A 27,437-nucleotide genomic window follows, 5' to 3' on the forward strand; every position below is an offset into this window, starting at 1 on the left:
AAATTCATTTGAAATTAATTTCAAATTCATGGATCATCAATGCATTAAATGGTGACATGAATGAGGATCCATCCATGGTGGTCGGCGGCTTCAAGAGGGAGGGATTTGGTGTGGGAGCAAGTAAATAGTTTCCAAATCGGCTCATGAGGTTTAGGAAGGATTAGAATAAAATTCGTTTGAATTTGAATTTCATCATGAAACGGATTTAAAAACTTTCCTAATTTGGAATTTCCAAAATTGGAAAGTTTTTGAAATTCAAAAATTGAATTTTCAAAATTGGAACACGTGGGGAATGGGGGAGGTGGCCGACGGTTGGGAGACCTCCTGACGGGTGGTGGTGGTGGGGTGGCCGGCGGCCAAGAGGGGACTAGGGCCAGCGGGTTGGGGAGAGGAAGGAGATTGGGATGATGGGGATAGACCACGAGTCACGGACTCTTTCAATGACTGGTGGGTATTGCTTTTCGCCCTCACCTTGGGCTCTCGTTCTCCTCTCTAGTGCACCACAAGAAGAAGAAGATGACAAAACAAATTTTCATTCCAAATATTCATTAACCTCAATACAACATATGAGACCACTATATATAGGTCTCAACTCATAAAAAGAGAAAGTACGAAATTGCCCTCTGGGCTACAATAACAAAGTAACTCCTCACAGGGGTAAAAATGGAAAGACTGCAGATAAAATAAAATAAACTAAAAAAATACATCATGACATCAAAAGTAGAAGCGCTGAATCGTGGTCGTCGATCTGCGGTTTCGCCGGCGATAAACATGTCGGTAGCGTCTGTCGATGTCCTCATCAGATCCCCTTATAGGTGCATGCCTTGATGAACAAAGATTACTAACTCAACAATAACTTACAAGTTATTTAATGCCCAATTTATTAGGCCTACAAATGGTCACGACTTCGTATAAAAAAAATTATTCTTACTTTTAATAAGCTTGTGCACATCAAAAGGGTAGTAAATTTATTCTTTTTGATATAAATTTGTGAGGTGATCATCTTATGTGGCTGAACTTACAGCTACATCTTTGCGAAGTAGATCTTGAGTGAGATTCTCGTTCGTAAATCTCAAATCTTTATAAGAATTATCATGAGCCTACTGATTGCTCTAGCTGGGAGTTTATAAAGCATAGCTCTTTTAATGGTGGATTTGTTTAATTCAGGACAATTTGACCTCTAATTCTATTGATTTAAGAATGATGAATTTGATTTTACTTCTTTGAGCTTGTTTATGAGGTGGATGCATCAATATGGGCAGTAGTTTGACTGAACCAAGCTAAACTTTAGCCTAATTCAATGTTGAATGGATGACTAAATATGCCTTAAAAATTAGACTTATTCAGGTTGGACGTCTACATACGAAAAAGTTGCACCTTTTTTTGGATGGCCATAAAAAAAAAATTAAACGTGCAACTTATTGCTTCAACGGAAGCTCCTGTTTACATGCATAGTTAGTGAAAGATCACAACGCAAGTTAAAACTCTCTTACCAATGCTTCTCGCAAGATATCAACATAAATATCCTCTCAGAATTTTAAATCAGGGTGTATCCTTATATCGTCAAAATCATCCCCGAACAAACTGAAAAAGCATGTGTAAAGTTTTTTGACCAGTTTTAGGGAAATCAAAATCCAAATATTGATTTTTGGATGAACAATCCGATTATTGGCCTATGTGAGCAAGCCCTACAAATTGACTTAAGCAAACAAGCTTGAGCATTGGCTATGATAATGGCCAAGTCTACAAAATCCCAAACTATTCATGAACTTGGTAATGCCAGTGTCAGGTTTGTAGGCTCATTGCCCGAGTGCAAGCCTTGAGCAAAAATCAAATTTCCAAACAATGCATAGGCTTGATCATGTGAGTGTTAGATCCGTAGGCCAATTTCTCGAATGCAAATCCTTGGCAAATGATTCATAGTTTAGCAAGTTGACTTGACTAGAAAATTTTAGGGAGAAAACTTCCTTATTTAGTTTCACCAAAGAAAGGACACCATAAATCTCAAAGAAAATATAATTATTTCCTTCATCCCAAAACTAACTACACATGATGAGATGGGGCCGTGGAGGTTATAATAACTCAAACTAGGTATGTAAGTTTTAATATTTTTGAAAGTAAAAAGGAGAACAATGATAACATTCAAGGCCCACACCACAATGAACCTTTCTTGCATGTACTATTAATATGCTAAAGGTTGGACTCCAAGTAACTCTCATCATATGGATAAGCATTGTTTGTAATGTAGTACTCTTTGACTACTCAGAGCACTCAACTACCTAACTTAGTTAGTTGCCCAACCCATGCTATCTTGAATCACTGAAGATCAGTCATTCATGAGCTTCCAACCCTAGGCAATGAGCACTACTCAGGAAAACTTAATTGGTGATCGTTGATTGATGCTTTCATGATGATCTATACAAGATCCCACTATAGGTGCATGCCAAAGATCACTACACCAACAATAACTTCCAAATTATTTAATGTCCCATTTATTAAACCTATCAATGGTCACATGGGATGCTACCAATTAGAATCTTCTCCTATAAAAAAAATATTATTACTTTTAATAAGCTTGTGCATGGTAAAAGGGTAATAAATTCATTATTTTTTATATAAATTTGCGAGATGATCCTCTTATGTTGCTGAACTTAGAGCTACGTCTCTGCGAAGTAGATCTTTGACTGAGATTCTCCTTAAATCTCAAATATTAATAAGAATTATCGTAAGTCTACTTGTTGCTCGAGCAGAGAGTCGATAATTATCGTAAGCCTACTTGTTGCTCGAGCAGAGAGTCGATAGGGCATAGCCTCGTAAATGTTGGATTTGTTTAATTCAATACTATTTGAGCTCTAATTCTATTGATTTAAAATTGATGAATTGGATTTTACTTCTTTGAGCTGGTTTATCAGGTGGTTGAGTCAATATGGGCAGTAGTTTGATAAATCCAAGCCAAACTAAAGCCTAATTCAACGTCGAATGAGTGACTAAATATGCTTTAAAAATTATTCTTATTTAGGTAGGATGTCTAGATACCTAAAACTTGCACCTTTTTTGGATGGCCATAAAAAAACCAAGAGTGCCACTTATTGCTTCAACATAAGCAACCTGTTTACATGAGTAGTTAGTGAAAGATCACAACGCAAGTCAAAACTCTCCCAACCATAACCTCTCGTAGGATATCAACATAAACATCCTCTCAGGATTATAAACTAGGGTTGATCTTCATACCGTCAAAATTATCACCCAACAAACTAAAAAGGTTAGTGTAAAGTCTAGCCCAGTGTTTGGAAAATCAAAATCCAAATATTGACCCAGATGGACAATCTGATTATTGATGTATGTGAACAAGCCCTAGAAAATTACCTAAGCAAACTAGCTTGAGCATTGACAATGTAATGGCCCATTCTACAAATTCCCAAACTATACATGGGCTTGGTCATGTGAGTGTCGGGTTTGTAGGCCAATTGCTCTGAGTGCAAGCCCTGAGTAAAAATCAAATTTCCAGGCAATGCATTGGTTTGATCATATATCCCTAGGCCAATTGCCTGAGTGCGAACCCTGATCAAAATTTTTATCGCTCAAAGGGGGTATTTCATAAAGCATCTTCTTTCAAAAAAATATTTAAGGATTATCATTTTCACTCCCTTTCCTCTTTATTACCTTGGCCTCCCCCCCTCTTCAAAAAACTGCTCATGCATAGATATTGGCATCTATGGGATGAGTGTTAAGAGGATGAATAAATACGTAGTTTTTTCATATGTGGTTCTTGCACTTTAACTGTTTATTATAATTACTAACGCATCATAAGTCTTTCTTGGACAAAAAACCTTTAGATTTTGTGTTGAATGCATGTTTCTTAGATGTTGGTTCGCATGATAGACTTTTGATTATTTTAGCTTAGAGGTGATCGACCATAGAGTTCTGTTGTCATGTTACTTTGATTTAGTTGACACTTCTTAGTGAATGCAATGATGCTCATAATAATATGTTTTGATTACCTTGCAGATGATGAAAATTTAGATATAGATAATGAAGATATCATGAAGTTGGTGCCACCACTTTTTGCTCGCAAGGACAAACCAGAGAGGATTATGTAAGACACTTTTTTGTTTTCACAAAAATTTCTACTCTTTTTAATCTTATTGTATACTAGTTGTACCACATTGAGCAGCTTTATGATTTTTCATGAAAATATTAGTAAGAAATCATTGAAAGTCTTAACTATGTTTTCTCTGAATTATTTTTGCTTTGAATGGTTGTAGACCATGTTCTCCAAATTTGCTATGCTTATATTCGAAAGATTAATGAGATTATTCCTATGAGCTTTTATATATATATATAAAATTTTGGTTCTTCTGAATTAAGGACTTTCTGCTTGTAGAGGTTCTTCTTTAGCAATCATTATATTTAATATTTAATAGTTCTTTTCTTCTGTAACAAGGATTGATTATTATTATTATTATATTCAAATTGGGCCTATGATGAGAAGGAATTGAATTTTGAAAATTAAATTAAATTTGCCTAAGATCGATTCCCTTCTTTTTCCTTGAGCTACTCTTATTTTTCTATTCTATAAAGTCTTCTCTTTATCTTTCTCTCTTATAGATATTTCTTTTCCCTATTTTTCATATTTCTCAGAGATCATTCTCCTTTGGCTTCCCTGATCTACTTCTTGTTGTTCCATATCAGTTGGTATGAGAGTATCCATCATTACTTTTACCTTTGAGATTAATTATTTCTTCTCACTTTATTGGAGAACATTGATCCTATGTTCTAATACCCACTCCCCCTTTTAACTCTGTCATTTCGTATTAGGTTAAAATTTTATTTACAACTTACAAGCCAATATATTTATTCACTTATTTTATTTGTTATTACTTTTATTTTGTATTAACTTGTCTAAAATACTTTAGGATTGCTTTGAAGTAGGATAACTTGTTTACTTAAACATGGGAGAGTTGTGCATACATAATTTTATTGTTTCATTAGTCAAGGACATTTTTATTATAAAATATTTTGAACTTTTCAAGTTTTTTTTTATCAAATTTTTCTTTGTTTTATGTCATTGAACAAGGTTGCCAGCATTTTATGCTTGCTTAAAGTTATGTTTTGTGGCTTCTGTTTGGTTATTAGGCTGAATCCACCTGCTAATTTAGTATCGGAAAGTTTGCAAAAAGGAGCTGTTGAATATTCTTGGGAGGTAAGTTTTTTCTTCAGTATATGTTATTGCATGTTGAATTTTATTGACTGCGGTTTATTCTATCATTGATCAGCCCTGTCAATGTGGTGTTATTCTTCAAACTTTGAATGAGATCTCATTTTGTCACAGTATGCACTTTTCTTTCTTTTAAATTGTTTTATTATTTTATTTATTTATGCTATTAATACAATGACAATATATTTTAATAAACCATTGAAAATTATACATAAAGTCTGAAACTTTGTTATCATTTTGTTGAAAGGGGAATCATAATCTCTAGTATTCGAAAGTTTTTCATTTTCCAAAAGTTTGCAAAGAGGTAAGTTTTTTCTTAAAATATCATTATTTATAACATTCAAATTTCCTCTGAAATCCTTTTGGTTGGTCACTTCAATGATGGACAGATGAATGTTTGTATAAAATTGAAAGACTCTCTTAAAAGGCTTGGCCGAACTTACATAGAATTATTTATGTATTATTTTTTTGTTTCTTTTCTATATAAACTCTTCATGTACTCTCAGAATAGATTAATTATTGAGTCATTTTTGCTTGTGAGAAAAGTATGGTGAAGCTTGATAGCCAATACAACCTATGGAACATTGGTGAGTTTAAAATTTATCTTATGTGTTTATTCTCCCTTCCTCTACTACAGCTGACAACCCCTTCCCACACACCAAATCCCAAGTCCTCTTTTGTTTGGCTTACCTCTTTCCATGAAGCCCTAATTCACTTTCAAGTCTTCAACTAGCCTCCACACTTTCCTCCATACATCATAAACCCTTAAACAACCATCTACCCTGCTTAACTATGTCTAGAACAAGCCCTATCGAAGCCCTCAGTCATCACGACCCCACAAAATGATTCCTCTTATTGTTCTCAACTAAACCCTTAGTCCCATCACTACTCAACCTTTGATAGCACCCAATCACAATCCTAGTGTCCTTCATACCACTACAAAAAACAACGCCAATAATAGTGAGTTCCTTCTCCTTCAAGATCCTCCCGCCAGAAACAATCATGTTGTTTTTCAGTCTTATGACTCCAATATTATTGTACGTTAGTTTCGTAACCTTTCAATTAACATTTTTTGTTGGGTATTGTGAAAATGGAAATTGTATCAATATCATTTGTATTTAACCATGTTCTTGACCGTGAATGCTAGAATATATTTATAATTTCATCATCTTAATTTTCCTATTTATTGCTGGAAATAAAAAATGTACATATTTTTAGAATTTGTATATATTTTACACTTTCTTGCATAATGTCTCGGAAACTTTGCTGATTCATCTTATATATTTTCATGTTTCAGATGGATATTAAGCCTTGCCATGCTATTCCTTTCAGCATTCATAATATCCTTGTAACGTGGTTTGTAAAATCATCTCTTGCATTGTTGCACAATTGAGATATTTTCTTTCTTTGTTATGCTTAAGTTTTATAAAGATTCCAGAAAAGATTAATTGGGAAGATAAACTTCCAAAAAGCACCCCTGAGTGGGAAGCACAAATGGCTGTGTCCAAATTATTCGAAGAACGTCCTATCTGGCCTAGATGGTCGCTGCATGAACGTTTGCTTGATGATGGTCGAGAAGTTACTGAATATTTGCTGAGAAGGTTGTCTTTCAATTCTTTCTTTCCCTGCTTTCTGTCTTCATTTTGTTTCAAACTAGATTGCTACCAGCACCTTTTTTGGGTTATGCTGCTGAAGATAATGATTTTTTAACCCCACACAGGCTTTTATTCAGAACTGGGTACTACTTTTCTCGTGGCCCATTTGGTCGATTTTGGATTAGAAAAGGATATGATCCTCGTGAAAATTCTGAATCCCGAATGTAAGGAGATTCTTTACAGTCTATTTTACATACTTTTACTTTTTAAAAGAATTTTACAAATTTAGAAGGTAAAAATAATGTTAACTTTAAATTGGGAGTGGGTATGATTTTTTTTTGCCACTTATTTGGTTGATTTTGGACTCGAAATGGCTATGATTCTCATTGAATCCTTGATCCCAATTGCAATGTTATTTCATTAAATCTTCCTAAGTTGCATTCTTACCTTTTTTTGTTGAATTTCCTGTATTCTAAAATAGTAATAGAATGTGAACTATTCAGTTTTCAAAAGTTACTCAGATCTTCTAAGACAATGAGGATTTTTTCCCCCGAGTATGTAATATAGGAAAATCTTCTTAGTTTCATCAAGTTCCTTATCTAAAAGCTTATAACTAAAGAAATATGTAGCCCAAACATTATGTGTATATATGTGTGTGTGTGTAAAGAGACTCAGGGTTCAGTCCATCTAGTGTCAATTTAAAATTTTCTTCTCAGTTTCCATCATCCATATATTTTGTTTCAAAGCTTTTAAATTAATAATCAAACCGTTCATCTCATATTCACACATATTTGGATGATATTTGATCAAATTACATGATCACATCATTTTGGATTAATGGTAAGCAACAACCTAGGTTGTCAGGTGTTATATTCTTTAATTTTGAAATCAGTATATTTAAAAACTTTGTTGTACTTGAATTGATTTATATTCAGAAAATCTGGCATCCAATAGCTTCTCCTAATCCCAAATGCTAACACTGACTTCTAATGCAAAGCAAAGAAATTGCAAGATCGTCAACAAGCTTTGAATAAAATAGATAAATGTATAAAAATAATCATGGAGGAGTAAAGGAACCAAGTAACCAACTTAAAAACGATGAAGGAACAAAATTGCATAGTAGTCGACAAGTAGAGGAGTCAAGAAGAAGAGGAGAAATGAAGAATAGAATAAGCCACCCTAGCCATCCAAATATGCTGCTTTAAATGCTTTCAACGGTTCACCTTCTTATAATGAATCCATAAGTTTTTGGTAGTTGGGATTTTTGAAGATTTTGTAAGCATTTGGTCGTTTCAAAGTGAAAATTGTAGATGTTGGAGAGGAAAGAACAATTATGATTGTTGAAAGAGTCTGAAAGAATCGAAGAAGATAAGCTTATGGAAAAGGAAAGTTGTCAGAGTGAAAAAGAAGAACAACTACGGTATATACGAAGAGTCAAAGATTCAATATATACGAAAAGTTGAAGATTAGAGGAATACCCTGATGATGCGAATTCGGTATATAATAGTCATGTGATTAATAGAAGCTTATGTACCGACTCTTTCAAAAATCTTCTTCACGAAGAAGTCTACCGTAGAGCCCATCGTGATTCTTGATCTGAGAGGAACATCTTTGATGAAGGCGAATATTCTTTTTTCAAAACACTTTTTCACGTGAAGTCAAAGAGGTGGAGAATAGAGCATTTCTAGAATACAAAGGGTCACTTGTAGGGTTTAGATTTATTTATTTATTTATAATTATAAAGGATATTCTTTATAGTACCTTGGTGTATGCTTTTTGCTGATGATATTCTTCTTGTTGATAAGACTAGAGAGGGAGTTGAAGGTAAACTTGAATTATGGAGGTCAACCTTAGAGTCTAAAGGTTTTCGCTTGAATAGATCTAAAACGGAATATATGGAGTGTAATTTTAGTAGTAATAGACCTAGTGAGGGGATTATGACTTTGGCCGATCAAGTCATTAATAAGAGTACTCGTTTTAGATATCTTGGATCTATTGTTCAGAGTGATGGTGAAATAGATGGGGATATTATCAGCAGAATTCAAGTTGGATGGTTGAAGTGGAGGAGTGCATCGGGCTTGTTATGTGATAGAAATGTATCCCTCAAACTTAAGGGAAAATTCTATAAGATGGTAGTGAGGCCTGCAATGCTTTATGGTGCCGAATGTTGGCCATTAAAAGAGAAGCATAATACTAAGTTAAGTGTGGCAGAGATGAGGATGCTCATGTGGATGAGTGGCTTTACCCTTAGAGATAAAATACGAAATGAGCATATACGTGAAAAGGTTGGAGTATCTCCAGTAGAAGATAAGATTAGAGAGAGTCGCCTTAGATGGTTTGGTCACATAAAAAGGTGGCCTTCCGATGACCCGGTTAGGAGAGTAGAGGTATTAGATTTGACTTGTATTAAGAAAGGTAGGGGTAGACCTAAAAAGACTTGGTTAGAAAATATTAGGAATGACCTTTCTTTATTAGATTTAAATAAGAATTTGACTTTTAATAGGACTCAATGGAGAAAAAGGATTCATGTAGCCGACCCCACGTAGTGGGATAAAGGCTTGATGTTGTTGTTGTTATAATTATAAAGGATATATGTAATGAGATTTTATTTAGGAAAAATCACAAGCCGCACTTACATAGTAGTATAGATGTGATTATGCCTTGACATGCAAATCCTGCATCACCATAAGTTATAAATACTTGGTTGCTTTACTATTTGGTTCTTATCAGTATAGGACTTCATTCTGTCAATGTTTCCATCACCAGAGTCATTGAGCGTTTTTTTTTTAAATCTAGATATTCAGTTTTTAAAATCCTCAGCAAGCGAAAGGAGATGTGGAATCACTCGAGGGAAAGTTGTTTAGGTGTTGTTAATTGGTTCAAATTTTGCACTTGTGCCGAGAGTATATTCATAGGCTCACATGTTTGAATCTATTGTATTCCTGCATATGTACATTTATGTATCCACAGATATGTCTGTTCAGGTTTATATTTGTCTTTCTTTTTGTGTGATGCATGCATGAATGCATTTATGTATACAGGCATGCTTAATAGAAGTATGTATTCACATACACACTTCAATTGATTTAGCAAGTTTCTGAATAAAAATTAAATTCTTTAAGTTGAATGCTTCCTATTAGCAGACGTATATAATCTTGATGATGAACTAATCGTTTTTACTATTTATTTCTGGCTCTCTATGGTCTTCTTGATTCTGTTAAGGCATACCATTGCTTGATTAATTTGTGTGCATTTTTCTTTGCTGTTCATGCTAAAGCATAACTGTGTTTGCATATAACATATGCAGAAAGAATGACATGGAGTTATGCTTGGAATTCCGTTAAGTATTTAACATTCGGTCAATTGATTCTTACTTGTATTAATTTGATTAGTTAGTAATTTTCACTTTCAAATGATTGTTCAAGCTCTTGCAAAGGGCATTCCACATCTTTGCTTTCATAGTTTCATTCTCTTATAGCATTATGATCCATCTTTAAGGGATCAGGCTTTTCTTATTGCTTAAATAGTTCTACGCATTTATGATCTGATTTATTTATTTAATTTGTTTCGAAAAAAAAAATAATATTTACTTAACTAGGCATTTTCCTGTAGGACTGCTTAATATTAGCATTTTCTCATTGTTTACATCTTTACTTTCTTAGTTTCATTGCTACATTCTCTTATAGCATTATGATCCTTTTTTAAACGGATCAGGCTTTATTACTTGAATAATTCTACGCATTTTTCATCTATTCAAAACCTTGAAGTATCTTAAGCTGACTTGATTTCTTTCATTTGTTTAGGAAAAAGAAATATTTTTTAATGTATACTTAACTTATCATTTTCCTGTTCTGGTTAATTTTAGCATTTTCTCATTGTTTGCTAGCAGATACCAGAAGGTGGATTTTCGGATGCCGCCTAATTTGAGAAATCTTGAAGATGTGAATGCAAACTCCACGTGAGTGTATTTTTTTGTTTCTAAATCATGGCTTAGTACTGCATTTTTGTGTGATTCTTGTTGTTTGGTTCTCAGTATAAATATGCCTCACGTAGTGGGATAAAAGTTTGATGATGTTGTTGTTGTTCTCCGTATAAATATGCCTCATGTAGTGGGATAAAAGCTTGATGTTGTTGTTATTCTCTATATAAATATGCCTATGATACACTGACACTTCTCTCCAATGAGGTATGTAGTGTTCGACACGTATTGGATACGACATGCGTTCGACGCACCTCCGACACATATCAGACACACCTAAGACATTTTTGATTAATAAGCATTAAAAATAAACTGGACACACTTGTCTTAATATTTTATTAATTTTTTAAATATAATTTATTATATTTCAAATTTTTATTTATTGATAAATAAAAACTAAATATCTTATTTTCTCTCAACAGCCCCAAATCAATTGCTCGCACTCAATACCTCATTCCTCAAATATTCACGTTTTAATATCTCTCTGACGGATCGCGGCTAGGGTTTCACAACAACAGTTGATGCCATTGTAACATCGACGTCCGACGCTGTCATAACATCCATGTTTCAAACCATCTCAAAATTAAACTTTGACACAGGCAATTTCTACACCCACAATCGCACCCTCACGCCATCTCGACATTCATCTTTGTCTAACCTCGTCTAAGCATAGATAAACGATGTCGTCTTGACATCATCGCTCGATGTCCATTACTAATTTGTACCATTATAGCATCTCATTCAGCATTTAATTCAATAAAAATTTATAAATAAGTTAACTTTATCAAACCTTTTGAATAGTGATGCATCTTTGTGGCATTCTATTTTTTCTGAATTGATAATGATGCATCTCTTGCCAAAGGCTTTGTAATAAGTTCCAAGTATTTTGTGATGGATCATTTCCCTTGCTTTGTAGTCATGATCATTATTTTGATCTCATGGATTTGAGCTAGATCATGGGCTTCAAAATATGTTTGATTTGCTGTATCTCCATTTTTTTGGTTGAATGATGAAATATATGTGTTACTTATTTCAAGAACCATAGAATTCCATACCAAGACATCACCAATGTGTCTAAGTAATGAATGTGTGTCACTTTACTAAGGTCCGATGCCTGGTGAATGGCCCAATTTTGCTCGTCCACTCAAGAGGGTGCAAAACAATTGTGACTATTTCAGATAAATTTTTTCATTCAAAAGATATGATGAATTAATGCTTTTGAAATTCTCTCGTTGGATTTGGATTGTCAGTTCTGGTTCCAAGTGAACTCAAGACTAAAGGAATTTGAGTATTTTTTTATTCATGAGATGAAATCATGAAAATTGTGATAATAATTGATTGAAAAGAGAAGGAATGATAGAGATAATAGTGCAGTGATAAAGTATACAAATAAATTGAGGAGGAATGAAAAGATACCCGTACAACGAAGCCTGGCAAGTTTTCTTTAGCTAAGTTTTGAAATCTTTTTGAGCGCCTCTTTTTTGAAAGAACTAATTCCAATTAGTTCTTCCACTAAAGGGAGTAAAAAGTATTTGCATTCTGGGCAAGTTTCTTCTGCTGCTATGGCAGTATAGAGTTATCAATCTATACTATCATGAAATGATTGCCCTTGTATAAGGTTAATAAATTCCTTGATTTTTTTTTAAGACTTTTGGAGGTTTCTTCTTTCTGAACTATGAGACTAGTTGATCTTTTAAGAATGAAATTACAACACTTCTTCTTGTAGACTGAAGGCCTTATTAAAAAAAAAATTCTTAGAAATTTTGATGTTGAATTCATTCAATAGGAGCATTACTGGTCCATAAATATTTTTTAATAAAATATCTTTGGTGTGTTGCTTTTACGATTGTGGCTTGGATTTCTTGATCAAGTTCCTCTATCAGAGGATATAGTTAACCAGTCTCGTTCGGCTTCTGCTTTTCCACCACCAAATATCCTATGATGACATGGTATTGGGCCCTAAGAGACTTCTTACTAAATCAAATTTTTAGTTCTATAAAAGTTTGGACTAACAACCTTTTTTTTTCACTTTCTCAAAATTTTTTCCACTTTCTTGTTCGGTTTTCAAATCAAAATACACTGTTCGTACATTTTCCAGGCAAAAATGCTGATCTTGTGTTATAACTTATATGAAACGATTAAATTATATCCAATACTAATTGTGAATATCAAGGCTATCTTGTGTGATGAAGAGAGAATGTTACATGAACATTCTACGTGACCATCCAAGATTTATGACCAAGTATATTAAATGGCCATCAACCAAAAAGTTCATTTAAGTCGAATTATTTTCAAGATAGGCTAAATTTATCCTCTCAAGGCTCTTTTGCTTGCACCTCAGGTGACTTCTTTGATGGCTTATTTTGGCCTACTCTGGTTGGTAGCTTTTGCTACCCTTCTTTGATATTGGTTTTTTAGTGGGTTCTCTATTAAATTTTTCTTGTGTTTTCTTGATTATATACTTCTCCATTGGTTGTGTCGTCTGTCTCATGCTATTAGCAATCTTCTATTGTGATATTTATGGTGCTTCGACAACCACCTTTTCAATATTTATGGTTGGGAGTAGAATCAATATCCTTTTTATTGCATTCTTTCTGGGGTGTTTGGAAATCTTCCAGTGACATGCTTCACTATTGTGACTATGATCAATTTGACGAATTTTATACTTTGTAATAGTTACTTTGATATTGATTCCCTTTTTTGTCTAGTGGAAATTTCAATGGGTTGTGTTAGATAGTCGATAGCAAGCGTAAAACTTGTTGAATAATTTTTTGTTTAAGTAGATCTAAGATCGAATGCATGGAGTGTAAATTTAGTAATTATAGATCTAGTGGGGGAATGTGAGTTTGGGTGATCAATTATTAATAATAGTACATGTTTTAGATAGCTCGGGTCTATTGTTAAGAATAATGTTGAAATCGATGGGGATATTATTAGTAGAATTCAAGTTGGATGGTTGAAGTGGATGAATACGTCAAGCCTGTTGTGTGATAGAAAAGTATCCCTCAAAATCTATAAGATGGCGGTGAGACATGCAATGCTTTATGGCGAAGAATGTTGTCCATTAAAAAAGAAGCATAAGATTAAGTTTAGTGTTGCAGAGATATGCATGCTTAGGTGGATGAGTGATTTTACTCTTAGAGATAGAATGTGAATCAAGCATATATGTGAAAAGGTTGGAGTAGCATTAGTGGCATATATGATTAGACAAAGTCACCTTAAATGGTTTGGTCACATAAAATGTCAGCCTTCAAATGATCCTGTTAGGAGAATAGATATATTAGATTTGCTTATATTAAGAAAAGGTGGAGGTATACCTAAGAAGACTTGGTTAGAAAATATTAGATTTAAAAGAGGGTTTGATTCTAAACATGGCATAATGGAGAAAAATGATTCATGTTGCTTACCCGACGTAGTGGGATAAAGGCTTGATGTTGTTGTTATTGTTGAAAATTTCAGTATAAATAGGTAAATTTGATCAATTTAGGTCTATAAAATTACTTTTTTGGATGTGTCGTGTCTACTTTAGGCAATTCCTGGTCAAATGAGAGATTTGAATATTCTTGGAGAAATTCTCTCCTTCCTTTTGGTTAATTTTTTCCTCTCTACTTTATCTTTGCTCTATATTTTATCATTGGAAAGATTTGTGTGAATGATTTTACTCAAATTTGATACAACTCTGATTTAAAGAAGTTTGTGGATTTCAACTCATTGTGTGACCTTCATGGTTTTGAATTTCTATTCGTTATTTCTTAGAGACGACCATTGGATTTTTATTTGAGTTGATTTCTTTTATATTCTTAATTTTCATTGTGAGTAGCGAATAATTGTCAGAATATTAAGAGTTTGTAACTTCCGAATTGTGTGATTACATGAATTTTTTAGCTTAATGCATTAGAAATCTTAGACTCTATGGTATCTTACATCACAATAATTGTAACTTTTAGATTCACGTCTATTTACTCCTGGAACTAACTTTGGAAGAGCGTTGCAATATGTTAGAAAATGTTGGAATTAAGTTTGTTAGTTAAAATTTTTCACTTTTTTATTTGATACTATTGTCACTATGAATCGTATAAGCTTAACCTGCCTATTTTGGTAGTTTCAGCAGTTTTTACTAATCATAAAGCATTTTTTTGGTATTAGGTTGAAGCATAAATGGAATGATATATGCAAATTTAAAGTATGGCCCTCCAAAGCTTCTAATTGTTTACAGTTATTTGAACTTGATGATGATTATATTCGTCAAGAGATTGAAAAAGCTGCAACTATGACAACTTGCTCGGTGAGTCGTCCTAATTTATTTGCTGTTTGGCTGTGTAAAACTTGGTGTAATGTATTTACACGTAAAATAATTTTCTTCAATGTTTTCTGTTAAGTTAATTATGTTAGGCCATTTCTTTACAAATCTGATGCAAAATAGATGCAATCAAATTGGTCACATTTACTTTGCAGTTTTCAAACACGCAATACTTTCTCCTTAGATGCAAGGATCTATATTTACACGGAACATAGAACTTTTCGCATCAATTACATTCTTACTGTCAATTACATTCTCCCAATCCCCACAACTATTCTTTTCTTTTTGCGTCAGTTAAATTTTTACTGGGTATATTTAGAGATAAATCAATATCTTTTAGCAAAACACAAGGACATATAAATATCAATATCTTTTAGTTCAATTATCACTAAAATAGACATCAAACTATTAACTAAAAGGTATTGAATTTAAATTTTGCATATATCATATGTACAAATTTATCTTAATTGATCTAAATGTCAATATATATATATATATATATATATATATATATATTCTAATGATAATGAATTAGCCAAACATATGGACATATAAATATCAATATATTTTTGTTCACTAAAATAGATATCAAACCCTCCTTTCTACTCTTTTTTTTTTCAAAGTATGTTAATTCATAATATGCAAATATTTTTTTCAATTCATTGTGAGCACCAGATTATTTTACATGGAAATTACTTTAATTTGATTGTTTCAGAACTATGATTCTTCAATAAATATCAATATCTTTTAGTTCAATTGTCGCTAAAATAGACATCAAAACCTCCTTTCTACTTTTTTTTTTCAAAGTATGTTAATTCATAATATGCGAATATTTTTTCAATTCATTGTGAGCACCACATTGTTTTACATGGTAATTACTTTAATTTAATGGTTTAAAAACTATCATTCTTCAATTACTAAAATTAGGTAAGGACTAGATTATTTAATGGTTTCAGAATAAGAATTGGATCTCCTAAATTGGGTAGCATCCAAGTCATATAATTATTGTCTTCCTAAAATAACATTTGTAACATCCACGAGTAAAATATTAAACCATATTTTTTCAATATAGGTAGCAAGCTGATTGAGAAAGGCTTGTTGTTGTTGTTGTTGTAGGTAGCAAGCTGATTGAGAACGAAACATTGTGTCACAAAAATAACAGTTTTATGTACCTAGGCTACCTTATATAATTGTTTTATGCGATTCAGGTTTCAAGTTCACGCAATTAATTGTAAAGTTTGCCATAACATTCGTATAATGTACACTACAACAACAACATCAAGCCTTTATCCCACTATGTGGGGTCAACATTCATAGCGTACACTATCTATTATAATTTTCATATTATCTTATCATGTGTTGAATAGTTTTGAAATATTAAAATTCTTTTCCAGTTAGATTCAACCTTAGGTATAGCAATGATTCTTGTAAAATGTGTAAAGAATTTTCATTCAAAACATCTTTAAAATCACTTTTCTCTTCATTAAATTCATGCTTATCATTATCATTATTAATTTTAGTGTCATCCCTCTTACATTAATTTGGCAATTGTAAAGTTCCTACTAGGATACTCAATAGCATAATAGTGAATTTGACAATTAAAATATTTTTGGCAAAAATTTTAGCTCTAGATGTTGTAGGAGTATATTTTTTTTTAGTGTCTATTAATAGTGCTGCTATTATTTTTAGATATAGTGGGTATGATAGATGGAATTTGACTCTTTTGATGAAAAGATGAACGTTCAATATACTTAGTAACTCCTAGGTTAAAATTTTTAACATTTTCTCTTAATCTAATGGAATGTGATATGGTGTTATTTATCTCTTGATATCCAACATGAAACTAGCTCTAAACCTAGAAAGTGTACTTTCAGGATCCGCATATATTTCAAAATGCAATAACAATTCTTGAAATTTGTTTGTGTATCTGGTTACAATTTTTAACCCATATTTATAGAATTAAATTCATGTAGTAGTTGGTCACCACATGACAAGCATTCCACTTTTAGTACTCATTTCATTTCAGGCCAAGTAGTTGTAAATTCACTTCCTAATCTTTCTTTGTTTTCACATACTCAGCTAATACATTATTGTCTTTCCAAGTTTTTATTTATTTTATTTATTTATTTATTTTTTTGGGCAAGTTGAGCACTTGACCTTAACCCATTAGAATTCTCAAAACATTTTTCAACTTAGTGTTTGACATTTTAAAATACCCCAAGTCATTTTAATCTTGCAAATCTCATTTGTGCTCACCCAATATTGTGTCATTCATATAAATTATCCATGTTTATTGTCCTACAAAAAAAAAAAATTAGTATTCATTTTTACTTCAAAAATAGGTGCTTCGGTTGTAACTTTCTTTTGTTGTATTCATTTACTCAAGAATCTTGATGTCTGTGATTCTCATAAACCTAGTTTTGTTAACATTCAACTGAATTAAATTCAACTTTAGGTTCATTTGCATGAAATTGATTAATTTTTAATTGTCAATTCACCCATGTCTTGGTTAATTTCATTATTTATTTGATTTTTTTTATTTAACAATTCATCTCATATTGTTCATAGTCAGAATCACATACCTTTGATGATATGTAAATGTGACCTTAACATTGCGTTTCACTTTTAGTTGATATATTTGCAGAACACTATGCTCTTTATCAATCTAATGCAAAACATTTTAGAGTCCAGGATTGCTAATGTAACTAAATGATGTAGTGTATGAAAATCACAAAAATAAAATTTGAACTTTCTATATGAAAGATTAATAATTAAAACAAGCACACTTTTTTTAATATGTGAACCAGAAAATATAAGAAATATGGGTCTACTGATAATTTAATGATTGTCTAAATAAAAAAACTTTAATGAGGAAATCAAAACCAACACAACTCAATCAAGGATTTTCGCCAGAATAAGAAAACAATTTGTAACTAGTTTGGCTAAAATCAAGCATACTCACAAGTTAATATTGAATCTTATGGATGAAAAGATCAAAATAGAAGAGATCCCGGAACACAAAAGTTGAAGTTCACACCTATATAGAGATGATTTCCTCAACAAATTAACGATCACTTTTGCACCACACTATACAAGAACATCCAGCGAATCATACAAAAATTAAGAAAAGTTTAAAATTTCATTAATGAATGGTTTCATAACATGACCAGAATTTTCTACTTATAAATATCAAAACCTTCAATCTCTGGAATTTCTCTTGGAACTAACTCGTGGAGAAATTTGGAACTCCAGTTGGAGCATGGCCCAACAATGTCAGGACTAGCTGAGGCGAATCATGGAATGGTATAGATGCAGGTGCAAAGGATAAGCATGGAAAAATTGGGTCTCCTAAACTACTGGAACTATCAATGAAGACTGAATAGAGAGAGAATAAGCATGTATCAGCAGCTACATGGAAGCTACAGGAAAAGCTTTGCTACAGCTGCCACTTTAAATAGCAACCAATAGAAACCAGCACTTGACTGATAACGCCAAACTTCAAAGATCAAACTAGTGAACCGGTTGGCTGTACCAAAGCAAGACAATTGAACTGGACCATGGGTCTCAGAATATTGGACAACACATCCTGTATTTATCGGCATCATTATAGGCATGTTTATAAAGTAAAATAAAAGTAGAACTACCAAATAAAAAACAACTAAGATGAATACTTAAATCAACAAATTGTTAATTTTCTTTTCTAGTGCAGAAGATTTACATTTTCTTCAAATATAAAGCTTCGTGTTCCATCGCATATTTGTTTTTTTCTGTGTGAAGCAAAAGATCAGATAACTAAATGGGTTCAAATCCAATCCAAAAATGAACAAACTCTATTGTGTTTCTCTGAATTGGGACATACTTAAGATTCATGTGGATGATAATTATCATGTGATATTTACAACAACTGTGGACTGTTCTTGTGATATTTCAGTTCTCACTAGACATTTGCAAGAGGATGTACCTTGTTGTATGCTTTTTGCTGATGATATTCTTCTTGTTGATAAGACTAGAGAGGGAGTTGAAAGTAAACTTGAATTATGGAGGTCAACATTAGAGACTAAAGGTTTTCGCTTGAGTAGATCTAAAACGGAATATATGGAGTGTAATTTTAGTAGTAATAGACCTATTGGGGGGATTGTGACTTTGGGCGATCAAGTCATTAATAAGAGTACACGTTTTAGATATCTTGGATCTATTGTTCAGAGTGATGGTGAAATTGAAGGAGATATTATCAGCAGAATTCAAGTTGGATGGTTGAAGTGGAGGAGTGCATCGGGCTTGTTGTGTGATAGAAAAGTACACCTCAAACTTAAGAGAAAATTCTATAAGATGGTAGTGAGGCTTGCAATGCTTTATGGTGCTGAATGTTGGCCATTAAAAGAGAAGCATAATACTAAGTTAAGTGTGGCAGAGATAGGATGCTCAGGTGGATGAGTGGCTTTACCCTTAGAGATAGGATACGAAATGAGCATATACGTGAAAAGGTTGGAGTAGCTCCAGTAGAAGATTAGATTGGAGAGAGTCGCCTTAGATGGTTTGGTCATAGGGCCTTCCAATGACCCGGTTAGGAGAGTAGAGGTATTAGATTTGACTTATGTTAAGAAAGGTAGAGGCAGACCTAAAAAGACTTGCTTAGAAAATATTAGGAATGACCTTTCTTTATTAGATTATTTAAACGAGAATTTGACCTTTAATAAGACACAATGGAGAAAAAGGATTCATGTAGTCGACCCCATGTAGTGGGATAAAGGCTTGAAGTTGTTGTTGTTGTTGATTGTTCTTGTGATATGTGGCTTGAAAGTTGGGTTCTTCAGTTTTACGTGGTAAATTTGTATTTATAAGCTACCTTTTCTTTCAGTTGATATCAGGCTTTATCTAACTTTTCTTTGGAATTTGACACTATTGTACATATTTATGTCTGCAGCCTTTGACGGGATGGTTCTCTGAGGCGACTCTTAAGGCCTTAAGATTACATGTGATGATAAGATTCATGGAAATAACTCCTAAGGGAGTTCCAGAGCAATTCCTGAAGTCCAAAATTGAACACTTCAAACGTTGCAGGAAAAAGGAAGCTCTTAACAAGTTGTGGAAACCTGAAAAAGAGCATTGTCATGACAACGAAGGTTTGATAATTTGGCCTAGTTTTTGTTCAAACCACTTTTTTGGATTGTGGTCCATACAATGAATAGCTTGATTATAACATATTTAAGAACTGGTAAACATAGTTGTGTTCTTGTTACATGAATGAGCTGATAACATACAGCCTCTAATGCTTTCATCACCTGCAGATGCTAACCACCCCAAGCAGCTAGTTGGTAACTCTAAGAGCATAGAAAAAGAGGTTGGCGAGAAAGTCCTCCAACTTGAGGATGAGTGCGAGCAAGAGGAAGAGGAAGAGGAGTTGGATGGATATGAATCGCCACACATGGTAAAGAGACATAAATAGATAAGTGCATTCGATAATATAAATTTAGGGAGGAGCGTTTATATGATATCTTGGCCTTGCACTCATAGAGAGGTTATTCAGATCCAATCTCTATGACAAAGTGCATTCTCTGCCACATTATTTGGTAAAATCTCCTACCAACCTCTACTGTTCCAACTTCCTATAGATTTCACTCTGCAGTGGGCGGTGGGAAAGGAGAATTATGCTTGGTTTGGGAATGGTTTTTTACTATTTTTTAAAGAAGTTTTTTAGTAAAAAAAGTTAATTAAAAATCTGCTTTAAGAAGTAAGAAAGCCGTCCCAAATGAAATTAGTATGATTCAAGCTAATTTTTCAATTCAAATGTTAGCGTTATCTTCTGTTTGTTATAATTTTCTCAAGTTATAATTTTTTTTTTTTTAGGTTGATGAAGATGGTGTACTTCCTTGTACTGCCTCTTGTATCCTTGAGTCATTCAACTTGATAGTAACTATGTAGTTATGACCTTAATCATTACCCCTATTCGTGCGAGCCAGTTGTTGGAAAATTGCTGGCATGATCAAGGTTATTTATTGGTCATGCCTAAGCAAATGTGCACACAATTAATGAATGAGGTAACATGCAACATCTCACATGCATGAATCAAATGTAAATTCAGCTTGCTTCTGTCTGGGTGATGGTGAAATATATGGGGATATTTTTAGTAGAATTCAAGTTGGATGGTTGAAGTGAATGAATGCATCGGGCTTGTTGTGTGATAGAAAAGTCCATCTCAAACTTAAGGGAGAATTCATTAAGATGGTTGTGAGACCTGCAATGCTTTATGATGCATAATATTTTCTATTAAAAGAAAAACATAATATTAAATGTTGCAGAGATGAGGATGCTCAGGTAGATGAGTGGCTTTACTCTTAGAGACATGATACATAATGAGCATATACGTGAAAAGGTTGGAGTAGCTCCAATGGAATATAAGATTAGAGAAAGTTGTCTTATATGGTTTGGTCACATTAAACGACGGCCTTCTGATGACCTGATTAGGAAAGCAGATGTATTAGATTTGACTTATGTTAAGAAAGGTGGATTTAGATCTAAAAAGACTTGGTTAGAAATATTTGAAATGACATTTTTTTATTAGATTTAGATGAGAATTTGACTCTTATTTAGATATGATAGGCAATTTCCGAAAATGAAAAAAAGTTAAGAGATCTCCTTTCTTTAAAAATTTCGAACCTGCTTACTGGATTCTATGTGACATGCATTATGAATCATCGATATGAAAGGCTATTTCCTATATGGTATGCAGATGAAATGGGAAATATCATCCCTAATGAATACTTACAGGAGCTTCTTGGTGGATTTACATGTAGCAAAGATGGTAACGGTCAGCAACCTGGTGAGAAGACCAATGGAGTTGGATCAAGTGATGATGAATATCAGATATATGAGCAAGACAGTGATGATGAATATGATTAGCTGTAATTGTATTAAGTGAGTCAATTGCTTGAAGCGTTAGCTTGCTAATGATTAAGCTGCCAAAAGTGGCTATGTTTATATTGTTTTGATTTATATTTATTTTATCTAATTGTAATACTGCTTTTGATGTGATATTTGTATATAGTGTAGACATGATAATTTATTGAAAATGCTTGTCGTTTACTTCAAATTCTGAGGCCAGTGATGTTGAAAAGTGTAATGCTGGTTTGCATTTTATTTGTAGGTAATTTTTTTCCCAACTGTGTTATTTAAAGCGGTAAATTTTTTAAGCATTTTTCATTCCCAATCTTCTAATATTAGTTGTGACTGTAGCTAAAATTAATACAGTTTAGGGTTCGTTTGTGACTTTTTTTTTTGGCTTGTTAAAGTAAATTTTTAGTACAAAAGTTAAAATTTTTATACTACAAAGTTTTTTAAGCAGTAAGAAAGCCATCCCAAATGAGAGGATGACTTTCTTACTGCTTCTTAAAGCCGTTTTTTAATATAAAATTTTAATTTTTTAACAAAAAAAAAGTTACTTTAAAAAGCTGTAAATGCTTAAATCTTGTAATCTTTAGCCCGAATGGGTCTATTTCAGACGTTCTTATCATTTATCAATCAGATTGTAAAAAAAAAATTATATTAGGATATGTTGACCAAATTCTTGGTAATGGCATATCAAGAAGCATACTTAAAATTTTAATTTATTTATATATTCTATAAGATGGTAGTGAGATCCAAAGTGCTTTATGTCTTAGAATATTTGTCATTAAAAGAGAAGCATAAAATTACATGTAACAAAGATGAGGATGACGAAAGTAGCTGAGACTATATTTATAGATATAATACAAAATTATATATTGAAAAGGTTGGAGTAGCTCAAATGGCAAATAAGATTAGAGAGAGAGCCCCTTTATATAATTTTATCATATAAAATATTGACCTTTTAATAATCTGATTAGAAGAATTGATGTATTAGATTTAACATATAAAAAAAAATATAAATAGCCTAAACAAATTTGGTTAAAATGTATTAGAAATAACTTAAATAAAAAATTAACTTTAATAAGATAAAATGAAAAAAATAGGATTCACACCCAATCTCACTTAATGAATTAAGGCTTGGTGCTATTGTACTCTCATTAAAAAATATTCTTCAATAATTAAGCTGCGCATTCCTTCACAAAATACTACTGTTCATCGAACTGATTGGAGTAATCAATAATATCATTTTCTGCGCGTTTTTCGAATATATAAATATCCTGATTAAGCTGCCACGTCAACCAACCCTCTCTGCTTATCTTCCACGTGTCGTGCTCAGATCAGCGTGCCAGCTGGCATATGAAAATAACGCTAGTGCCATTCAAGTGCTGAATTCTTCCAAAGTTGCAGTGAAGCTTTTTCAACGGCCAGCTGTCTCCAGTTAGCAATATTCGAAGAGAATTAATAGGTAAAGAAGTCAACGTGAAAGTCATCATTCATACGTACGTGTGGGTTCTCGGCGTTGCTTGCTCTGCAAGCTGTCTTGGCCAAGACAATTAAGCCTCGGCTTTCGGTCGGGGTAGGTCTGATCCTATCCTCTCTATTACTAAACGGTCAAAGCCTCCATTGATGGACTAATTTAATATCATTAGTACTGTTAATTGTTGATGGTTGAATTCTTCTATTTGTGCGCATTTGTATGGTTGTTGGCCATTTTTTAAGCACTACTTGGAGAAATTTTGACGATATTAATAGTGATGTAATGATAAAATAATTCATGATTATATATTTAGTTATGTAATTTAATGTAGTTAGTTATATAATTTTTGAATTCGGGTTGTCGAAAATTAAGATTTCGTTTAGAATCATTTTTTTTTGTTACTTCTTAAAGTAGCATTTTAGTTAAAAATTTAAAATCTTTATGTTTGAAAGCTATTTAACGAAGCAACAAGAAAGTCATCCCAAACGAAATCTAAATCTTTGAATGAGAATTTTTATTATGTTCTTCTAGAAAAGATTTCTAGTTAGCTCGTTTGGAAGAGATTAATTTTTAGCATTTTTTATTGACTTCAAAAAAAATTGGTGTACATTCTCAAGATTTTGAGCAATTTCAAATTTGACAACTTTTGAGTTATGACTAGTTTAAGCCAATTTAGAATACACGACTTGTTGGACTCAATTTAAATACTCACCGAAAAGATTTTTGATGTACAAAAATTTGAATAAAAAATTAAAATGTAAAAAGCATTAGCTACTTACCATAATGCTAAAGGATTATTTCAAGTGTTGTATGTTAGATCTATCTTGCTTTGGTGACTTCAAATTGGCCAATTTTTCTTCCTCCTAAAAGAATAGATTATTTCTTTTTTCTCCAAATGCTTAGTTCTCCTTTTTTTTTTTTAAGAAAGAAACTATGATAGATCACCTCTCATCATCTATTGACTCAAGGTCGTTAGGTCATCTTTATTTTTGTAAAACAAATGGAACTATCTATAACCATGCCTTCAAATCTACACCAACTTCTTTAAACTCCTTTCACCGTCATCACAATATGAGCCGCAGGGGCGGAACCAACCTTACTTTTCATGTGCAGCAAATTTATAAGTAAAAGTGTAGCATATTTTTTTTACATAAATATCTTTACAATCAAAATTTTTTTCTGAGGGCGCTTCCTCTTGACCCTTATTTGTTCATCATTGTACTTTTCGCAGATATGGCAGGAGTCCAAGGAGGCAGCGCCCTCTGGCGTGGTTCGTCCTATTTTGTTTGTAAGAATATTTTTGGATTATCTTTATTATTTCTCTTTATATTTGGTTCATCTTTCCCCAACAATAACATCTATACATAACGTATTTAATTATGTTGGGGCAATTGCCTAAAGATCATGTTACTTCAAAACTGCAATTGCCCATCCTGGACTTACCATGATATGAGGCACTCTAATCATAACTTAGATTTTTTATATTAGATTAACTAACATATATCTTCATTGATTTCAAGCAAAGACAAATCTTTATAATCTAAAATTACAACAGATGAAAACAATTTGATGTAGTTGCTGTTTCCTATTTTCCTCTTCTTTCTCGATCTGTTCCATTCTTCAGCACATCAAGGTTTAATCTCTCATTATTACATAAGAACTAATTATGAAAATAGATTAAAAGTTGACAAAATCGTATGATTTGCAGTCCCCCCGTCATCTCCTCTTTAAGAAACGAGCAAGTGTCACAAGAAGCAGACCTGTAGCTCTAAACTAGTGTCCTTATTCACCACCGCCCATGGCTGCCAGCCAATTCACAACCAACCCGCTTATCTCTTTTGAGCAGTAGACTCCTTCATCTTCCAACTAATCATGTCATTTAGCACATTCTTCATAATTAATCAACTTACACAAATCATGTAATATGTACGCCAATAATTAGTCGCACAAATCGATATCAATAATAATGTCTGAAAACTACAGCTGCCATCCTTAGCCATAAGCTTCTTCCCATTATTTCTCCCCCATATCTTCTATAAATACTCCATTCCCCATTCCATCATTCCTCACAGTAGCTTCTGCTTTCCTCTCTTACCCAATTCATGGCCTCCTCTGTGTCTCCTCTCTCCCCTTCATTCTTCTCCCTTCTTCTTATACTAATATCTACCTCCTTCGCCGCCGCCGGCAACTTCAACAATGACGTTGATATCATATGGGGCGACGGCCGTGGAAAGATAGTCAATAACGGCCAGCTCCTCACTCTGTCTCTTGATAAGTCCTCTGGCTCCGGCTTCCAGTCTAAGAACCAGTTTCTCTTCGGCAGAATAGATATGCAGATCAAGCTAGTTTCAGGGAATTCGGCAGGCACTGTCACAGCCTACTATGTAAGTTTCTTCAGCACTTTCAGTTCTTGTTTTACTATTGTTGTTAATTTGTGTGTTGATATGGTTGTAGTTATCGTCGCAAGGAGCAGCGCATGATGAGATAGATTTTGAGTTCCTCGGAAACCTCACCGGCGATCCTTATATAGTGCACACCAACGTTTACACGCAGGGGAAGGGGAACAGAGAGATGCAGTTCTACCTCTGGTTTGATCCCACCAAAGACTTCCACACCTATTCCATCCTTTGGAATCCCAGCCACATTGTGTAAGAAAAAACAGAGCTTGCAATTTGAAATGATTTCTCAATCTCTGAAAAAGTTTAAGTTTTTGATATCAAATCCACTGCAGATTCTACGTGGATGGAACTCCCATTAGAGAATTCAAGAATCTCGCGGCGACCAAAGGGGTTCCTTACCCGAACAATCAGGCCATGAGACTGTACTCAAGTCTCTGGGATGCGGAGGACTGGGCAACAAGAGGAGGGCTAGTGAAGACTGATTGGAATCAAGCTCCGTTCATGGCAGGATTCAGGAACTTGAACGCCGACGGCTGCGTTCAAGGTCCTCTCGCTTCTTCTTCTTCTTGCGGCTCAAAGGCATGGATGAATCAAGCACTGGATGCAGAGAGCTTGAAGAAGATGAAATGGGTGCAGAGCAATTATATGGTTTATAACTATTGCAGTGATGTGAAGAGGTTTCCGCAGGGACTTCCTCCTGAGTGCTCTGCAAAGTAGATGGAGAAGAAATATAGTTCATATGGTGTTGATTGGAGTTTGTGAATAGTAAAGGTTATTGTTTTGATGGGAAGTCAATAAGCTTCTGTGTTTAGTTTGTTAATGAAGAATTGCTCGTTTGTGACTCGAAGCTTCTTCTTGGTACTTCGAAAGTTAAAAGGTGGCCTCATGTTTATCCTAATCAAAATTTGAAAAATTCTATCAACAGAAAACACAACAACCACTGCTACAGTGGCTTCTTCTCCACCTCCGGCAACTGCTCTGCTCTGTATTTGCTTTGATATTTTGCAGGTTGCATAATGAAGTTCTTCAAATTCGAATAGAATTTGCAATTATGGCTTCGTTTGATTCGGTTTATGCATACATAAAAAGGAGTTTTAGAAAAGGAGGTTGAGAAAAAACCCTTCAATAAAATGGATTTCAATAATGAGATATGTTTGAGTAATATTTTTAAAAGTGATTATTAATACTTGAAAGTAAATTTAAATTGTTTGTTTAGTAGTTCTGCTTTTGAGATTTTATTATAAAAGACATAATTGCCCATGAAATTTATGTACACGTAATTAATATATATATATAAATCTTTCTAAGAAAAATTTAATTATCTACTAATTTATAATCTCAAAAGTTTTCATTTTTAACTCATAATTTTTTAACATACAACATAATTTTTACTGCAAATAAGATAAAATTTAAATCATATTAATTTATTATTATACTTACAATTAATTCTTCTATAAAAAAACTCAACTTAAACAAAAAAAAAATTTAATGTTGGAAAATTAATTTATTTTCTTATCAAATAATAGATTTACGACGGGGTCATGCCGGTAGGGCTTGATCCGACATTTTACTTTTGAAACTCCG

General features: G+C 33.1%; 2 protein-coding genes across 5 annotated transcripts in view; both read left to right on the top strand.

The window, feature by feature from the left end:
• The window catches only part of LOC110110130 (general transcription factor 3C polypeptide 5), a 42,054-nt gene extending 19,842 nt beyond the window's left edge, over window positions 1–22,212 (top strand). For 3 of the 4 annotated variants that reach the window (XM_020841468.2, XM_020841467.2, XM_020841470.2), the window contains 11 exons: window positions 4,009–4,096; window positions 5,137–5,203; window positions 6,516–6,558; window positions 6,648–6,819; window positions 6,939–7,037; window positions 10,703–10,771; window positions 14,939–15,077; window positions 20,017–20,215; window positions 20,381–20,520; window positions 20,940–20,976; window positions 21,823–22,212. In XM_020841468.2, coding sequence (XP_020697127.1) covers window positions 4,009–4,096; window positions 5,137–5,203; window positions 6,516–6,558; window positions 6,648–6,819; window positions 6,939–7,037; window positions 10,703–10,771; window positions 14,939–15,077; window positions 20,017–20,215; window positions 20,381–20,520; window positions 20,940–20,976; window positions 21,823–21,992 — 1,223 coding nt within the window. In that variant the 3' untranslated portion in view covers window positions 21,993–22,212. The remainder of the gene's footprint in view (window positions 1–4,008; window positions 4,097–5,136; window positions 5,204–6,515; window positions 6,559–6,647; window positions 6,820–6,938; window positions 7,038–10,702; window positions 10,772–14,938; window positions 15,078–20,016; window positions 20,216–20,380; window positions 20,521–20,939; window positions 20,977–21,822) is intronic. The other variant, XM_020841469.2, reaches the window with a different exon arrangement.
• A 3,131-nt stretch (window positions 22,213–25,343) lies between these two features.
• LOC110110142 (xyloglucan endotransglucosylase/hydrolase protein 24-like) lies at window positions 25,344–26,782 on the top strand. Its single transcript, XM_020841484.2, has 3 exons — window positions 25,344–25,838; window positions 25,909–26,102; window positions 26,186–26,782. The coding sequence occupies exons 1-3, from the start codon at window positions 25,557–25,559 to the stop codon at window positions 26,568–26,570; spliced, it is 861 nt and encodes a 286-aa protein (XP_020697143.1). The 5' UTR covers window positions 25,344–25,556; the 3' UTR covers window positions 26,571–26,782.
• The last annotated feature ends 655 nt before the right edge of the window (window positions 26,783–27,437 follow it).

This window comes from Dendrobium catenatum, unplaced genomic scaffold, assembly GCF_001605985.2.
Source record: "Dendrobium catenatum unplaced genomic scaffold, ASM160598v2 fragScaff_scaffold_1021, whole genome shotgun sequence".
Taxonomy (NCBI): Eukaryota; Viridiplantae; Streptophyta; class Magnoliopsida; order Asparagales; family Orchidaceae; genus Dendrobium; species Dendrobium catenatum.